This window comes from Eretmochelys imbricata, chromosome 6, assembly GCF_965152235.1.
Source record: "Eretmochelys imbricata isolate rEreImb1 chromosome 6, rEreImb1.hap1, whole genome shotgun sequence".
NCBI lineage: Eukaryota > Metazoa > Chordata > Testudines > Cheloniidae > Eretmochelys > Eretmochelys imbricata.
In genome coordinates, this window is record NC_135577.1 from 6,340,200 (window position 1) to 6,358,815 (window position 18,616).

At 50.4% G+C, this 18,616-nt stretch overlaps 1 protein-coding gene and 1 pseudogene across 5 annotated transcripts; both read right to left on the reverse strand.

Annotated features, from left to right (window-relative positions):
• Positions 1-477: 477 nt before the first annotated feature.
• On the reverse strand, positions 478-14,874 carry LOC144267061 (integrin alpha-D-like). Of its 5 annotated transcripts, none has more exons than XM_077820722.1 (8): positions 14,794-14,874; positions 3,806-4,028; positions 2,844-2,922; positions 2,586-2,693; positions 1,888-1,971; positions 1,592-1,705; positions 1,294-1,386; positions 478-831 (listed from the first exon to the last, which is right to left on the reverse strand). In XM_077820722.1, exons 2-8 carry the CDS (start codon positions 3,928-3,930, stop codon positions 709-711), a joined length of 726 nt encoding a protein of 241 aa, XP_077676848.1. In that variant the 5' UTR covers positions 3,931-4,028; positions 14,794-14,874; the 3' UTR covers positions 478-708. The 5 variants fall into 5 exon arrangements, with proteins under 5 accessions (XP_077676848.1, XP_077676847.1, XP_077676850.1 ...); XM_077820721.1 differs by lacking the exon at positions 14,794-14,874 and adding an exon at positions 3,196-3,414 and having other exon boundaries at positions 3,806-3,907; XM_077820724.1 differs by lacking the exon at positions 3,806-4,028 and having other exon boundaries at positions 14,794-14,848.
• Positions 14,875-14,889: 15 nt separating this feature from the next.
• Positions 14,890-16,445, reverse strand: LOC144267052 (uncharacterized; annotated as a pseudogene).
• Positions 16,446-18,616: the final 2,171 nt, after the last annotated feature.

Genomic DNA, 18,616 nt, shown 5'->3' on the forward strand with positions numbered 1-18,616 from the left:
TACCTCACAAGGCATACTTCGTACAAAGATTATAACAATAATATGGAGGGTGTGAATACAGGAACGTATTCTGTCACAGCCTCATTACCACATGCGGCAGGGAGTTCCTCAGTTTAAACCTGCAGGGCAGAGACATTGATTTTTTTCCTTTTCAATCAGTTTTAGAAGTTCTCAAGCAGCAAATTTTGATGATTAGCGATGGAAATATTTTGCCAGCAGCTTGCACGTGTGTGATGAATTCAACATTTACCAATAAAAATCCAGTCCTTCCAAGCATAATTATAAAGCTCCACTTCTTGAATCTCAACCTCTATTGCCATTAAATAATTGTCTGACCTTCACCTATGGCCTGACTCCCAACACATACAAATTCCCACAACCGTGATTATTTAAACTGATAAAAATGGGGGAGGGAGGGATGCTTAAAACAAGTAACTTTCCACATCAAAATTTAAATCAATAGAACTCAAAAAAAAATGCCTATAAACTAACTTTAATGTTCTCCATCAAAATGATAAAAAAGTAAGCAGAATTCTGCCCAGCATAATTTGAGTAACAATTAGCTCGAGTTGGCACTAGGATCTCTTTTAATGGTTGGGGCAGTGGCCGGTCTTTCTGCGTCTTGGGGGTGGCAAACACAAGGAGGAGGAGGTGGATCTAGAGCAGCTAAGAGGGAGGTAAAGCCAGGGGGCGTTGGCATCTGGGGGGCTACTGTTTTGGGGCATCAGAAGCAGGGGGGTTGCCAGCGGTTGCGCTCCGGGTCGGGCCAGCCCCCTCGCCCTCCACAGCATCCTCCATCATCTGCTTGTACTGGCGCTGGAAGAAGCCGAACTGGAAGGAGACAAAGAGGGGAGATGGTGAGAGGCAGACAGAGACAGGCTTATGGCGGAGGATGGGGAGAGACAGGCTGTGGGAACCTCCAAAGGAAAGACCCTTGCCCCTTCTCCACCAGCTGGGAGAGCTACAGGCCCCACCCCCAGGGTGATGGGAGGTGGGGGAGGGGTCCAAGCGCTGCCCCACTCCCCTTGCAGAGGGCTGCAGTGATGAGAGCCAGCAGGATCAGGCCCCCACGCTGCTGCCCACGATGATGGGCAGGTAGTTATAGCCCACGAAGCGCTCCACCACCGTCTGCACCTGGGGGAGAGGAGCTGTGAGATGGGGACCCAAAAGTCCTGAAATTATCAAACCAGACCCCACTTCCTCCCAGAGCAGGGACAGAACCCACGAGTCCTGGCTCCCAGCTCTAACCACTAGCCAATGCTCTCTCTATCCCGGGCACAGTCACTCTGGTACCTGCCGCTGGACAAATCCCTCCTTCTGGGTGTATTTCTGCTCCTCGTATTCAATCCGGGCCTCGCTCACCAGACTCACTTTCTGCTGCTGAGTCTGGAACAGAGAAATTCACCATCCCTGACCAGAAATGACACAAACCAGCCCGGAGCATCAATCCAGAGGGACCCAGAGCAATGTTCACACAGGGGCAATCCCTTGCCCGGCACTGAGATGCAGCAACCCTCAGGGGTGAGGCGTGGGGGCTGTTCACATGAGGGATCCCTCACCCGGTGCTGAGAGGCAGAGGCGGTTCTCGTACCTGGGAGACCCACTGGAAGCTGATGTTCCCTTTGATCATGAACTCCAGCAGCTGGTGCATTTCCAGGGAGGTGATTCTGCACCGGATCTTCTTACAGGTGGCCACGGAGAAGTCCTGGGTGCAGAAGGATATCGCCGGGTGAGGCAGGGGGCGTGCAGGGGCTCAGCATGGTCATGAGGCTCTGGGTCTGTCTATAGCACGGGGCCCTGTCCCTCCCCCAGCCCAGCCCCACATGCACTGTCTGCGTTAGCGCAGAGGGGAAGGGGCTGGTGGGATCAGCACTGGCCTGTACTCACCAGCAGGGGGCGCTTGCTCATCCGTTTCACAAAGTCCTTCGAACCCGGGGTTCCAGCCTCACTTACGCACTGAGCCAGCTGGGGCTGGGGAGGGAGAGAGACACGGTGTTAATAGGGGCAGGAATGGGCCATGGGACCTTTCACCTCTACAGGGCCCCAACGCAGGGGGCTGGCTGGCTGGCTCAGGAGCTGGGGAAGGGGCAGCGGTGAATGTAACCTGGTAAGGGCCGGTGTGGTGTACTGATAAGGAAAAAGCCGGGCTGGTCCGGTCCGGTCTGCTGTACCAGAAAGCTATTTATAGCCGGCACGGCATACCGGAAAGACACCGGTAGCCTTGCCGAAGGAGATGCAGCTCTGTGGAAGCGTAGGGGGCTGGGAGGGGCAGCGGGGAAAGGCGTAGATGCCGGTAGCTCCTCCGGATGCTGTACCGCTCCCAGCCCCCTCTCCCCCCCAGGTAACGGGGATGGGAGGGGAAAAGCGTGGGGATCCTGGGCTGGGGACAGGACAGAGTCACAGGGAGGGTCATGTGGGGAGGTGACATGCCCCCATCCCCAATACTGGGAAAAATTAATTTTACTTTCACCACTGGGAAGGGGTCTTCTCCCCCTAGGCAGCCTGTCCCAGCAGGGGGCGCTGTAGGACCGAGCAGGCATCACTGGGCCCATCTCACACACACAAGGGCAGGGAGAGGCAGGTACCTTGGAGGGGACGACCTCAGAGGCGTCCCACACCCGGACCCCGCTCAGCTCCACGGGGAACTGGAACGTGACCGAGAGGGGGACACTTCGCTGCCGCAGGTTCTTGACCTGAAATAAAAACAGACTCACCACAGGGCACTGCAGGAAGAGAACCCAGGAGCCCTGATCCCCAGCCCCCGCTCTGACCCTCAGACCCCACTCCCCTGCCAGAGCTGGGGATAGAACCCAGGAGTCCTGACTCCCTGCTGCCGGTCTCACCTCATACTGATGTGTCTCTGGCACACTTGCCCCTGCCTCCTCGGTGGACAAGTTGATGTACTTGATTGAGTCCTTGAGGCTTGGGGAAGCACAGGATGGAAAGAAGGAGAGAGACGAGAGTGTGATGGATGGGGCTAGAGAGCGGCAATAGGTTGGGGCACTGTGCTGCAGGGAAGGGCTCAGTAGGGGGCGCTGTGCTGCAAGAAACAGGGTGAGGACCCAGTAGGGGGCGCTCTCCCTTTGCAGTCAGCGCTGACACCTATGACCAAGTCCAGTGCTAGGGAGCTCTGTGCTGCAGGGCACAGGGGGCCCAGCAGGGGGCGCTCTCCCCTCTGTCTCCGCACTAACCTACCTCGTGAGGATGATGAAGATGCCATTCTGCAATATCAAGTTGGGAGTAAGAGGAACCGTGATGGCTGGTTGTATCGACAGCCTGACCGGTTCTGGAAAGCAGTATTGTCCGTGCCATACTGGTGCAATGCGAATCACAGAAGCTGAGTCTTGTCTGAGCTTCATTAAAGTTCTTGGAATCAGTGGAATTGATGGTTAAGCATAATGAAGGCCAAAGATCCTGAGGTTGGGGGTGAGTAAAAATATTCACATGCCTAAGAAGGAATCTGGCACCTCTTTTCTGTTCTCGTGGCAGTGGGCATCAGAGAGGAGGGAGTCTGCCAAAGGATCATGGTAAGCTCCCAGATGGCCTCATGAATAAGCAAAACCACTCTAGCAGGCCCAGCAATATGTCAAATATGAACTAACTTATATGGATTGCCATTAACCAATTCTACCTGTGCACCTAGGGCTGCCCTTTTCATAAGTTTCTGGTGCACCTTATAATTGTCAGGAACCGGGAGGATGATTCAGAGACAGTGGCCTCTGTGATGCCGGCAGGCCAGGTGCCAGCCCATGACAAGGCCCCTAAGTCTCAACTGAACACTGACCTGGAAATGAATCTGGCTCACCTGTACGAACTTTTTAAACACAAGGCCAAAATTAGGATGGAGTGAACACCCGAGCATGCCCATTGGCAGTTCAGAGCCCTAAGGTGGAAACCAGACGTGGCATTCTCCCGACACGCCGACCACATTGTGAAACATTGGGATGCCTGGATATCAGGAGCAAGCGTTAAATCTCTGGAAGATCTGTCTCTCCTAATGCCAATGGAGCCGTTCTTAGAGGATGTTCCTGAGGAGATAGAAAGGTACATCCTAGATGGGAAGCCCAAAACTGCAATTGAGGCGGGGGAGATCAGAGCCAAATGGGTGGAGGTGGTGGAGAAGAAGAAAGCTAGTAGCAGTTGGAGCGGATACCAGAAGGGGCAACCCAACCAGACACCCCACCATCTGGGTCAGCCCAAGGCCCCACCTTGCAAGGAGGAGCCCTCCACACAGCCAGGGAGATCGCAGATGCTTTTTTATCCCACCACCCTACTCTCCAACCACCCACCTCGCCCCAACCCACAGTCAGCTGGGCGATGCTTCAAGTGTAATGAGCTGGGGCATGTGAAGACCAACTGCCCCAAGACCACCAGCTGACTGCAACTCATCACCCCAGGGTCCCACCAGGAGCCTTCAGGCCCAGATGCCTCACAAATACCTCCAGAGCGAAGGGAAACTGTGAGTGTGGGTGGGAAGAAGATTACTGAGTGGAGAGTCACTGGAGCACAGGTGTCAGCTATTCACTAATCCCTTGTGGATCCCAAATTCATCAACCCAGAGGCCCAAGAGATGGTGCAACCCTTTAAGGCCAACTCTTTTAACTTGCCTACAGCCAGGTTGCCTGTCCAATACAAGGGTGGGTCAGGAATACGGACTTTTGCAGTCTATGACGATTATCGCATTCCCATGCTGCCGGTAGAAGACTTAGCCAACCATGTGAGGCTAACAAAATGGGTGGGGATGGTCACCCATGACCAGGCTAAACAGGCCTCTACACCTAACTCCATTCCTGAGCCTCCTACAGGGACCCGCCAGAGCTGATGGAACCAGACCCCAGACCAGAGTCTATGACAATGGTTGTAGATCCAGTTCCTGGGACCCAGCCAGAACCAGCCCAAGGATCGGAACTGGCAGAGCCCTCAGCACCAGAGCCCGCCAGAGTCAGGGGAGCCAGCACCAAAGGGCGCCACAGAGCCTGAACCTGCAGCAGCAGCTCAACCGGCGCAAGAAGCTCAACCGGAGCCTGAAATACAACCCAGTGCACCAGTGGAGAGCGGTTCACAGTCAACGGAGACACCCCTCACGTCACCCGCATCACTTCCAGTGGGACCGATGTCTCCAGCATCAAGGGAGCAGTTCCACGCCGAACAGGAAGCGGATGAAAATCTTAAGGGAGCTTGGACGGCGGCACCCACCGCCTCTCAGCTCTTCCAAAAGGCCCAGGTTTGTTGTAGAAGGAGGACTCTTATACAAGGAAACCCTTTCTGGTGGGCACAAGGAGGACTGGCATCCCCAGAGACAGTTGGTAGTTCCAACTAAGTATAGGGGAAAACTCTTGAACTTAGCTCACGATCACCCTAGTGGCCATGCTGGGGTGAACAGGACCAAGGACCATTTGGGGAAGTCATTTCACTGGGAAGGAATGGGCAAGGACGTTTCTACCTATGTCCGGACTTGTGAGGTGTGCCAGAGGGTGGGAAAGCCCCAAGACCAGGTCAAAGCCCCTCTCCAGCCACTCCCCATCATTGAGGTTCCATTTCAGCGAGTAGCTGTGGATATTCTGGGTCCTTTTCCGAAAAAGACACCCAGAGGAAAGCAGTACATACTGACTTTCATGGATTTTGCCACCAGATGGCCGGAAGCAGTAGCTCTAAGCAACACCAGGGCTAAAAGCATGTGCCAGGCATTAACAGACATTTTTGCAAGGGTAGGTTGGCCCTCCGACATCCTTATGGATTCAGGAACTAACTTTCTGGCAGGGACCATGAAACATCTTTGGGAAGCTCATGGGGTGAACCGCTTGGTTGCCACTCCTTACCACCATCAAACAAATGACCTAGTGGAGAAGTTTAATGGGAATTTGGGGGCCATGACATGTAAATTTGTGAATGAGCACTCCAATGATTGGGACCTAGTGTTGCAGCAGTTGCTCTTTTCCTACAGGGCTGTACTACATCCCAGGTTGGGGTTTTCACCCTTTGAACTCGTTTATGGCCACAAAGTTAAGGGGCCTTTACAATTGATGAAGCAGCAACAGGAGGGAGTTACATCTTCTCCAGGAACTAACATTTTGCATTCCGTAACCAACCTGCAAAACACCCTCAAGGACTCTCTAGACCTTGCTTGAGAAAACCTACAAAATGTTCAACAAGAGCCAAAGGCCTGGTATGATAAACATGCCACAGAGCGTTCCTTCCGAGTAGGTGACCAAGTCATGGTCCTGAAAGCGCTCCAGGCCAATAAGATGCAAGTGCCATGGGAGGGGCCATTTATGGCACCTAGGAGCTGTTAATTACCTCATAGCATTCCCAGACCCTACCCTAAAACCTAAAGTATACCATGTTAATTCTCTAAAGCCCTTTTATGCCTGAGAAATCAAGGTTCTCCAGTTTACAGCCCAGGAGAGAGACGATGCTGAGTGGCCAGAAGGAGTCTACTATGAAGGAAAAAGCAATGGTGTTGTAGAAGAGGTGAGCCTTTCCATCACCCTTGGGCATAAGCAGCGACAGCAAATCCAGGAGCTGTGCACCGGCTTCGCACCGATGTTCTCAGCCACCCCAGGACGGACAGAACGAGCGTACCACTCCATTGACACAGGTAATGCTCGCCCATTTAGAGCCCAACCCTACCGGGTGGCTCCTCACACCAAAACTGCTATAGAAAGGGAGATGAAGGACATGTTACAGATGGGTGTAATCTGCCCCTCTGAGAGTCCATGGGCCTCTCCAGCGGTTCTGCTTCTCAAACCCGATGGGGAAATTCGTTTTGCATTGACTACCATAAACTAAATGCTGCAACTCGCCCAGAAAACTATCCAATGCCCCGCACAGATGAGCTATTGGAGAAACTGGGACATGCCCAGCTCATCTCCACCTTAGATTTAACTAAGGGGCACTGGCAAGTGCTGCTAGATGACCCCACCAAGGAAAGGTAAGACCCATGTCGGGCTGTATGAATTTAATGTGCTCCCTTTCGGACTGCAAAATACACCCGCCACCTTCCAGAGACTGGTAGATAACCTTCTGGCTGGACTGGGGGAATTTGCAGTAGCCTACCTTGACGATGTGGCTATATTCTCAGATTTATGGGCAGAACACCTGGAACACCCCCAAGCTGTCTTTCAGCGTATAAGGGAGGCAGGATTAACCGTTAAGGCCAAAAAATGTCAAATAGGCCTAAACAGGGTAACAGGTACCTTGGACACCAGGTGGGTCAAGGAACTATCAACCCCCTACAGGCTAAAGTAAATGCTATCCAAAATTGGCTTGTCCCTATGTCACAGAAACAGGTCCAATCCTTCTTGGGCTTGGCTGGGTATTATTGACGATTTGTACCACACTACAGCCAAATTGCCACCCCACTGACAGACCTAACCAGGAAAAAACAGCCAAATGCCGTTCAGTTGACCGAAAAGTGTCAAAAAGCCTTTAACCAGTTTAAGGCAGCCCTTACGTCTGACCCTGTACTAAGGGCCCTGGACTTTGACCAACTTTTCGTCATAACCACAGGTGGTGTAGGAGCAGTTTTAATGCAGGAAGGACCAGATCAGCAATTCCATCCTGTCGTGTTTCTCAGCCAAAAAACTGTCTGAGAGGGGAAGCCACTGGTCAGTCTCGGAAAAAGAATGTTACACCATTGTGTGTGCTCTAGAGAAGCTACGCCCATACGTTTGGGGACGGCGTTTCCACCTGCAAACCGACCATGCTGCGCTGAAGTGGCTTCACACAGTCAAAGGAACTAACAAAAAACTTCTTTGGTGGAGTTTAGCTCTTCATGACTTTGATTTTGAAATACAACACATTTCAGGAGCCTCTAACAAAGTGGCTGATGCCCTCTCCCAGAAAGGTTTCCCAGAATCAGCTGGGTAAAAATGTCCCCGGATTCTAAGTCAACGTAGTCCTTGAAATGTGAAAAATACTGTTGAATTCTCCATGTACTTGGTAGTAAAATTAGAGGTGCGTGTATCTTATTAACTCTGTTTCCTAAACCTCCAGGAGGAAATCCCAGCCAGTGTGGACCTGACCTGAACCAGGCTGGCCAGCACCGTCTGTGATTTGGGGGGCATGTGATAAATGAAGGGGGGAGGGGTAGCTCCCTTTTATGGACACCCAGCCAGCCAGTTAGCTATAAAATCCATGTTAGTAGCTGTTCTCTACTTGCTTTACCTGTAAAGGGTTAAAAAAGCCCATAGGTAAAAAGGAAGGGAGTGAGCAACTGACCAAAAGAGCCAATGGGAGGGCTAGAACTTTTTAAAATGGGGGCGGGGGGAAACTTTCCCTTTGTCAGTGGTAAAGCTATACTGTAAAAAGCTGTGAACCAGGTATGAAAATCACCAGATCATACCTAGAACTACTCAATTTGAAACCCCAGATATGTAAGTAGATCAGGAAATGTCTAGGAAGGCGCGATTAGATTCTCTCTTTTATTTCTGTAAGGCTTGTGGACTCCTCTGTGCTAACCCCCAAAATCCTTTTGTTTTGCTGGTAACCATTAAGCTGGACCTCAAAAAAAAAAAAAACATTCTTGATGCTTAATTAGATTTGCTCTTTTTAAATCTAGCAATAGCCTAAGTTCCAGATGTATTTTCTTTCTTTTGGTTTTTAATAAAATTTACCTTTGTTAATAACAGGATTGGGTTTTTTGTGTCCTAAGAGGTTTGTGCAGATGTTGTTTCACTAGCTGGTGACAACAGCTAATTTCATTTGTTTTCTTTCTCAACTCTTCCCCGGAGGGGTGGGGAAGAGGGCATGAGGGTACCCCACAGGGAGGAATTCCCAAGTGCACCTCCCTAGGTTAAAAGCGTTTTTTTGTATTTGGGTGGTGGCAGCATCTACCCATCCAAGGTCAGAGAGAAGCTGTAACCTTCGGAGTTTAATACAAGCCTGGAGTGGCCAGTATCCATTTTTAGAATCCTTGTGGGCCCTCACCTTCTGCACTCGAAGTGCCAGGGTGGGGAATCAGCCTTGACAGAGGGCCTGAGCTTCACGAACTGTTAATTCCCCCTTTGAAAAATTGCCATTTATAGATGTGACAGCGAGGACGTGTGGCCTCCCTCTGAGGCTGACAGGGAGGGACGCCCATGCATTCCTACAGCGGGATAAAGCAGTGCTGTCCTGTCTTGTACAGTAGCACAAGCTGCTTAAAGAAACACATACATGCGAAGAGCTTTCCACTTTGATTTATTATCAATAGTCACAGGTGCTTTTAACTTGAGCTGTTTGACCCCATCTTCCCCTCAGTCCATTTCAGTGTCTCCCAGGACGCTGCATTTCTGATGCTTGCAGATGACCCTATGCTTTCAATTTTCACTGTCAATTTTCACTGGCTCCCGTTGTGAGGCCTGGGAGTGTCAGTTCAAAGTTTTCTTCACTGCAGATGTATGTTTCCAAAGTAGTAAGAACACCTAAATATCACTTTTAATCTGCGGACCACAAAGGTGGGTTTCATAATTGCTATTTTATGGGTGGGGAAACCTCAGAAACAGATGCAAAATTATTTTCCCAAGGTCACACAGTGAGTGAATGCACAATGGGGCCATAATTAAGGATATTTCTCATGGCAGTTTTTAGGGGGAAATCTGATGTGAAGAGGGCAAAGTTACAGAAATGTTACTTTAAAATATGTCCCTAGTGTCAAATAGTGCTTTGCATTTCAAGGCTGCTTCATGGAGCAGCTAGTCCTGGAACCCACAAAGGGAGAGGCAATTCTTGATGAAGTGGCGCACAGTATCTGGTCCAAAAGATTAATAGAGTAGGATGGCTCAGTGATAGCAACCATGATGTAATTAAATTTCACAACCTTGTTGGGGGGGGGGGGGAATACCAAAGAAACCCACCACAATAGCACTTAACTTCCAAAAGGGGAACTACACAAAAATGAGGAGGAAATGGAAATAAAAATAAAGAGTGAAATGCCTGCAAGCTGCATGTAAACTATTTAAAACACCATAAGAGGCCCAAACGAAACATATTCCCCAAATAAATAAATAAAAAAAACAGGGAAAAACGTGACCACTGCTAAAGAGCAGAGTAAAAAGGGTTCTTAGAGGCCAAACAGCATCCTTTAAAAATTGGAACTCAAATCCTACTGAAGAAAATAGAAAGGAACAAAAATTCTGGCAAATCAAGTGTAAAAGTATAAGCAGGAAGGCCAAAAATGAATTTGAAGGCTAACAAGCAAAACACTAACAGCAAAAAGTTGTTTAGAAGTAGGAAGGCTGCCAAACAATCAGTGGGGCCACTGGACCATCAGGGTGCTAAGGGAGCACCCAATTAGCTTCTCCGCAATGGCCAGAAGACAAGGCCGTTGCGGAGAAGCTAATTATTTGTATTGGCCTTCACAGCTGAGGATGTGAGGGAGATTCCCATACCTGATCCAATCTTGTTAGGTGACAAATCTGAGGAACTGTCCCAGATTGAGATGTCAGAGTTTTTGGAATAAATTGATTAATTAAACAGTAATAAGTCCCCAGGACCAGATGCGATCCACCCAAGAGTTCTGGAGCAACTTATATATGAAATCCCAGAACTACTAACTATGGTACATAACCTATTATGACGTCCCAGGACTTGACCTCAGGCTTACACATCCCCAAACAGCTGTCACATCCTGGCTTCCACCCAATGGCTATTGAAGTCAAGTGGGCTGAAAAGCTACTGGGGTTATAGGCATCACCCACGAGCGCTCTGACTGGAGTACTGCCCAGCTCCGCTGATTGGTCCTACTACGCTATTTAAGCCAGGAGGCGGAACAGGACATTTGTCTGAGCAACAAGGTCGTTTCCTGTTGTGGCTGCATTGGACCCTGCTTGTGCCTATCTCCTGCACTCATCCCTGCTCCTGGCTTCACTCTTGTTCCCACCATGCTCCTGCTCTGTGCTTGATCCTTGTGTCTCCTCCTGCCCTTATGCCTCACCTCCAATCCTCAGTGACCCGTCCTGGCTTTGACCCCATCCTCTGACTCCTGATCCTGGCTCTGGAATTTGGTATCCAACCTTGGCTCTGACCTTCAGCTTCAATTCCTAGTTCTGACTCTGGCTTGACCCCTGGCTCTGGTAACTGGTAGTTGACTGGTGCTGACCCTTGGCTTCGTTCCCCAACCTGGATGCCTGCTCCACCCACTAGATCTCACTCCTGCTCTTCTAGGCCAGGCCACGTACACTCCACTCCATGACACCTATCCGTTAAATCAGCCTCTGTAGCAGAAGACTGGAGGATAGCTAATTTAACATTTTTATTTTATTTTTTTTAAAAGAAAAGGCTCTAGAGGTGATCCAGGCAATTACAGGCTGGTAAGCCTAACTTCAGTACCAGACACACTGGTCAAAACTATAGTAAAGCACAGAATTATCAGACACACACACATGAGCGTGAATTGATGGGGAAGAGTCAACGTGGTTTTTGTAAAGGGAAATCATGCCTCACCAATCTATTAGAATTCTTTGAGGGAGTCACCAAGCATGTGGACAAGGGTGACCCAGTTGATATAGTGTACAGTAACTCCTCACTTAAAGTCGTCCTGGTTAACGTTGTTACATTGCTGATCAATTAGAGACCATGCTCATTTAAAGTTGCACAATGCTCCCTTATAACGTCATTTGGCAGCTGCCTGCTTTGTCCACTGCTTGCAGGAAGAGCAGCCCGTTGCAGCGAGCTGGTGGGGGCTTGAAACCAGGGTGGACCGACAGCCCCCCTAAATTCCCTGTGCAGCAGCCACCCAGCATGCTACCCATTGCCAGCAGTTCAGCTGTCCCTCCCCCGGACTGCCATGTGCTGCTCCTGCCCTCTGCCTTGGAGCTGCTCCCAGGAGCCTCCTACCTGCTTTGTGGGGGGGGAAGGGGGGAGGAAAGAGGGATGCTAAAGTCAGGATGTGTCCCCTCCCTGCTACTTTACCCCATTTCCACAGAGCGGGGCGTGGGGGGGAGGGGGAGGGAGAGACACAACAAGGCTCAGGACAGAGGGAGCTTGCTGGTAGTAGCTGCTGTCTCAACTTTCTGATCTACTTAAAAAGGCAATGTACTTAGAGTGGCATCAGCGTACTTAAAGGGGCAATGTGCATCTCTCTCACACACAGGGTGTGTGTCTCTGTCTCTCTCTGCCATGCTGTCTCCCCTCCCTTGTAGGGTGTGAGGCTACATTAACAACAGTGTGTTAACCCTTGAGAGCTCAGCCAAGTGCTGGCTCATCATTGAGCAGTAAGGCATTCCCTGGGAAATATCCACCCTCTGACTTCACCACCTCAACCAAGCTTCACAATCATCATTGCTGTGCACAGTATTAACTTGTTTGTTTGTTTAAAACTTTTATATACAGTATTTTGTCTGACCAAAAAAAAATTCCCTGAACCTAACTCCCCCTATTTATATTAATTCTTATAGGGAACTTGGATTCGCTTAACATCGTTTTGCGTAAAGTAGCATTTTTCAGAAACATAACTACGACGTTAAGCAAGGAGTTACTGTACTTGGACTTTCAGAAAGCCTTTGACAAGTTCCCACACCAAAGGCTGTTAAGCAAACTAAGCAGTCATGGGACAAGAGGGAAGGTCCTCTCCTGGATCAGTAAGTGATTAAAAGACAGGAAACAAAGGGTAAACATAAATGGTCAGTTTTCCCAGTGGAGAGAGGTTAAACAATAGGGTCCCCCAAAGCTCTGTCCTGGGACCAGTGCTATTCAACATATTCATAAATGATCTGGAAAAAAAGACGAAACATTGAGGGGGCAAAGTTTGCAGAGGATACAAAGTTATTTAAGGTAGTCAAGTCCAAAACCGACTCTGAAGGGATCTCAAAAAGCTGGGTGACTGAGGAACAAAATGGCAGATTTAATTCAATGTTGGTAAGTGCAAAGTAACGTGCACATTGGAAAACAGAATCCCGACTGTATGTACAAAGTGATGGAGTGTGCACCCCAAAACAGATCACCAGTCTCCATAATGGGACACTCTGATGCACCCCAAGACAACAATCCCAAAACACGAGGAAATGGCTGCAAGACATGCAGGTAGGTGAACAATCAAACCATGTAACGACCACCACCCAGTGAAGTTAGGCGGGCAGACAGACAGACACACGAACATTGAGTTCAGGGAAAAGGAACCAGAAAACTAAAAGAAGGCAGGAAGCAATTATCAGGAAGACCCCCTGTCATAAATATAAAGGGAAGGGTAAACACCTTTAAAATCCCTCCTGGCCAGAGAAAAAACCCTTTCACCTGTAAAGGGTTAAGAAGCTTGGATAACCTCCCTGGCACCTGACCAAAATGACCAATGAGGAGACAAGATATTTTCAAAGCTGGGGAGAGGGAGAAACAAAGGCTCTCTGTGTGTGGGTGATGCTTTTGCTGGGAACAGAACAGGAATGGAGTCTTAGAACTTAGTAAGTAATCTAGCTAGGTATGCGTTAGATTATGATTCCTTTAAATGGCTGAGAAAGTAAGCTGTGCTGAATGGAATAGATATTCCTGGTTTTGTGTCTTTTTGTAACTTACGGTTTTGCCTAGAGGGATTCTCTATGTTTTAAATCTAATTACCCTGTAAGGTATTTCACATCCTGATTTTACAGAGGCAATTCTTTTTACTTCTATTAAAAGTCTTCTTGTAAGGAAATGGAATGCCTTTTCATTGTTCTTAAGATCCAAGGGTTTGGGTCTGTGGTCACCTATGCAAATTGGTGAGGATTTTTATCAAACCTTCCCCAGGAAGGGGGGTGCAAGGTTTTGGGTGAGGATTTTGGGAGGAAAGATGCTTCCAAATGGCTCTTTCCCAATAATGAACCCGGTGAGATGTTTGGTGGTGGCAGCGAAAGTCCAGGGGCAAAAGGTAAAATAGTTTGTACCTTGGGGAATTTTTAACCTAAGCTGGTAAAAGTCAGCTTAGGAGGTTTTCATGCAGGTCCCCACATCTGTACCCTAGAGTTCAGAGTGGGGAAGGAACCTTGACACCCGCCCTCCCCCACATAAACACACAGGGTCCATATTAACTGTTACCACTCAAGAAAGAGATCTTGGAGTCATCAGGGCTAGTTCTCAGTCACAGTCGCAGGTGTAGAACAGCCTTAAGGATCAGTAACTGCGACTGGTAACAATTTCCTACCTCTGCACCAGAAGATGGGAAAGGCGAGAGGTAGCAAATACTGGTAGCAAATTCCTACAGATAACAGTTTCTCATACCCTATAAGAAAAGGAGTACTTGTGGCACCTTAGAGACTAACCAATTTATTTGAGCATGAGCTTTCGTGAGCTACAGCTCACTTCATCGGATGCATACTGTGGAAACTGCAGAAGACATTATATACACAGAGACCATGAAACAATACCTCCTCCCACCCCACTGTCCTGCTGGTAATAGCTTATCTAAAGAGATCATCAAGATGGGCCATTTCCAGCACAAATCCGGGTTTTCTCACCCTCCACCCCCCCACACACAAACTCACTCTCCTGCTGGTGATAGCCCATCCAAAGTGACCAAAGTGGTGGCACCCCGTATGGTACAGATCAATACTGCACAGGAATTGACCCACAACAGGGACAAGACTGGCCTCACAGACACACTTGATCTCTACCCCCACCCACCTTTAGGATAGCGTGAAGAAAAGAATTACATTCTACCAGAAAAAAAAAAAAAAAAAAAAAAAAAAAAAAACCAACTTCACATTCAAGCTGAATTTTTAACAACCCAGACTGGACAAGAACAAAATGGCTCTTGCAAAAATAAGAGATAGAAAAGAAACTCATTATCCGTCCCACTCCTCCGCCGCACCAGAAGTCCTCTTCTGAGCTCTGAATGACACCTACCTCCACATTTATTTCTCAGGCCTGTCTCTGCTGTGGATCTTCTGATGAATAACAAGGTACATCCTGGGATTAAAGCTCTTCCATCAGTTGGGGCGTTTATAGGTAGCCCCCCACGTGCATTCTCTGGTACCTACTAAGCTCCGAGCTGAGAGAAAAGCTCTGGCTACAGTTGGGGCATTTATAGCGTCTCTCCACTGCATGGATTCTCTGTCTAAAGAGCCCAGAGTGATCACAGTAGCATCTCCCAGAATTGGGTCACCTGTCAGGTTTACTCCTGGGCGTGGGTCCTCAGATGCCTGCTAAAATTTGGCCAGCCACTAAAGCTCTTCCCACAGTGGGGACATTTATAGGGTCTCTCTCCTGTGTGGATCCTCTGGTGGACAACAAGGCTGGAACTCACACTGAAGCTCTTCCCACACTCATCACATCTATAGGGCCGCTCCCCGGTGTGGGTTCTCAGATGCTGGGCATGGGTGAAGCTCTGACTAAAGCCCTTCCCGCAATGGACACACTTGTAGGGTCGCTCGCCTGTGTGGATGCGCTCATGCCGGGTCAGGACAGAGGGATCGCTGAAACACTTCCCGCAGTGGGCACATTTGTGGGGTTTCTCCCCCGTGTGGATCCGCTCATGCTGGATCAGGACTGAGAGAACGGCAAAGGCCTTCCCGCACTGGAGGCCTTTGTAAGGTCGTTCCCCTGTGTGGATCCTCATGTGTCGAATGAGCATGGAGCGGCGTCCAAAAGTCTTCTCGCACTCGGGGCATTTATAGGGTCTCTCACCTGTGTGGACCCGCTGATGATTGGTCAGCGAGGAGCTGTGGCAGAACACTTTCCCACAGATAGGGCATTTGTAGGGTTTCAAGCCTGTGTGGATCCTCTCGTGCTCTAGGAGCTTGGAGCTTTCCGAGAAGCGCTTCCCACACTCATCACACCTGTAGGGCCTCTCGCCCGTGTGGGTCCTGGAATGCTTCATCAGGGTCGCGCTGTGCCCGAAGCTCTTCCCACACTGGGCACACGTGTAGGGTCGCTCCCCCGTGTGGCTCCTCTGATGGCGAAGGAGGTTGGAGCTGTCGGCAAAGCTCTTCCCGCACTGGGGGCATTTGTAGGGTCGCTCCCCCGTGTGGGTTCGCTGGTGCCTCCTTAGGGTCGAGCTCTGCTTAAAGCTTTTCCTGCAGTCAGAACATTTATGGGGATTTTCTTCCATGAGGACAGGGATCGACTCTGCTCTGGGATTCGGGGGCGGGGGGTCTCTCCCGGCTCAGGGCTTTGGGGTCTCCCCGCGAGGGGCTGTGCGGCTCCGGGCTCCAAGTCCCGGCCTGACGGGGATCCCCTTCCTTGTTCTCACCTTCGGGGCAGGAGGAAAGCGCCGCACAGCTGATCTAGAAACCCCCCTGCGACTGCTGCCCCAGGGCGGGCTCGGCTGGGGGGGGCCCTGCTGGGCTCAGGGCCACCGACGCCCCCGCGCTGCTCCAGAGCTGGCTGGGGGCGGGGGGGTCTCTCCGGTCCCAGCCGCGTCTCGGCTCCGAGCCCCCCGCCCCTGCCACCACTTCCTCCAGGCAGCGATTTCCTGCCTCGGCCTCTCCCCGGCGCCCCCACTCACCGCCCGCCCGGCCGGCCGGGCCGAGCCCTTCCGGGGCCCGCGGGCTGCAGACTGGGACTCGCCCCCTCACGGCGCTGCGAGCCACGCTCGGAACCCAGGCGTCCGGGGCGCTACTGCGCTCCCACCCTGCTCCTGACCTGCCCTATCACAGCCCCGTTATGGCACCACGTGCCCCGGGAAAGGGCGGAGTTCGGATTAACCCTTCCCTGCCCACACGGTCGGCGCAAGGCTCTGGCGAGGGTGGGAAATAGCGATAGCCGAGGCATTAGCGAGCTGCCCCGGCATGCTTGGCCGCCACCCAGGGGGGCACTGGCGGGCAGCCAGCCCTTGTGGAGGGGAGCCCCGGCCGGGACCTCATCCAAGGCCTCAGCCCGATGGATGTTCCAGCCCCAATGGACACAGTCCCCCAGGGATCCCTTAGCCCAAGGACAGTGCAGCTGGATAGAACGTTGGAGCCCTGCCCTGAAGGTTCTGTGGCAGCTGGGCAGAATCTTGGGGAGTCTGAAGGTTCCAAAGCAGCTGCACAGAATGTTGGGCCTCTGGGGGTTCTGAAGCACCTGGATGGAATGTTGGGGCCCTCAGCGTTCTGAAGCAGTGGTGGGTGAGAAGCAGACACACTTGATTCCACAGGAAGGGGTTTCACGTTGCCTGAGACTTTGACCTGGGGGGTTTGTGGGGGGGTTCCTATTGAGGCTCTGAGGGGATGGTGCAGGCCCGCTCACATCTAAAGCCCCTCTCCTCCAACCTAAGGGGAGGAGCTACCGGGCCCAGCTCTCAAATGATTTTGAGGGACAACAAATGAAAGAAAAACAGGGACACAAGTGAAAGTCACAGGTTCAAAAACATAGCTCCAGTTAGGGCACCAAGCAGAGAACCCCAGACAGCGCTCACACCCGTGCTCATGGCTCTGTGAAGAAGTGGCTAACTGATATCCCTGGTGGGCCATGGGACCTGCGTGAAATCTGCACTTGCCCACCAAAGTGCTTCACCCTCCACAGGTAATAAGAGGTCCCACCACGTGTTGCTGGGGCAGGACACAAGGGTGAGGAAGTGAAGGGTGTGGAGCACAAGCCTCTACAGCTGTTTCCAAGGCGCAGTTTGGAGGTGAGCCACCTGCGTATCACACAGCTGGCTTAGGTGGTGGCCGGGGAGGCTCACGGGTCAGGGGCCTAATGGTACTTGGGGTGGATACCCGAGGAGGCAGAAATGTCTTATGTATTTACACTTTCTGCTCCCCACCCCGACAACCGCTTAGGAAGTTTGTCTATTGGAACTGGACTATGGCCACTACATCATTTCACTCTGCGGTCAACGAATGCTCAGCAGAAGGGGTATGCATTAGGCAGGAAAGGCAACTATTCATACTCAGCAGATGGGGCTAACAAATTTTTATTCAGGCAAAACACTCAGCAAGTTGTGATCAACTACTTACAAGTGGGAAGCTCATTAGGACGACTGCAGTCACTTCCAGCATCAGACAATACAGCTTCAACTTCCCTTTGTTACACAAACTTATCATTTTTTATCTTTTCTTATAGATGTATATTAGTCTCTCATTTCCATGTCAGCTCTCCTCCCCCATCAGTACAAATTTAGTGTTAGTTCAAACGGGTCTTTTCTTGTTCTCACCGCCATGATTGCTCTGCAGTTTCTTACATATACATAGCTCAGCTTCTGCTGTTAAACGTTCTCAGAACAAACTCTTAAAATCCACAGCAGGCTTCTGCCTACATATGCCTTCGTTCCCAAAGGGCTCTAGTTCATGTTTTATTATTTTGGTTTTGTATTGTGACCATCTCTCTCTTGTTTCTAGTGGAATGTCTATGTTTTTCCTAAACAAACCTTTTGTTTTATTATAAGTGCTCACCAGTGCTATGCGAGCAGTGAGGTAAGATCAGACTCGTAAATGGGGGTACACTGCTCCTTTGGGAGCAGAGGATCTGGGATTTCTGTGAGTAACCAGTGTCAGGGGCTAGATGTCACTAGGGGGATGCTTCAAGGAGACTACAGTGCACCTCTTGTTTACCTGCAAAGTAAAGACAGGGCTGGCATAGCTCAGAGGAGAGTGTTTGGTGGCTGAGCAACGTAACTGGGTAGACTTAATTTTTGAGTGTAGACCTGGATTTAGGAAGAAAAAAAAATCAACTGGAGAACTCCAAAATGGGGAGCACTGGCTAACAGTAATACAACTGAAAAGCATCTGCAATTACAGTGGATCACAGA

Coding starts and splice junctions, on each gene's coding strand:
- LOC144267061 (XM_077820721.1), bottom strand. CDS start 3,359: ATGAAGCTCAGACAAGACTCAGCTTCTGTGATTCGCATTGCACCAGTA. Junction 1,972..2,585: donor CTGAGGTCGTCCCCTCCAAG/GTACCTGCCTCT, acceptor CTCCCTCCCCAG/CCCCAGCTGGCTCAGTGCGT. Junction 832..1,293: donor AGGGATTTGTCCAGCGGCAG/GTACCAGAGTGA, acceptor GTCTCCTTCCAG/TTCGGCTTCTTCCAGCGCCA.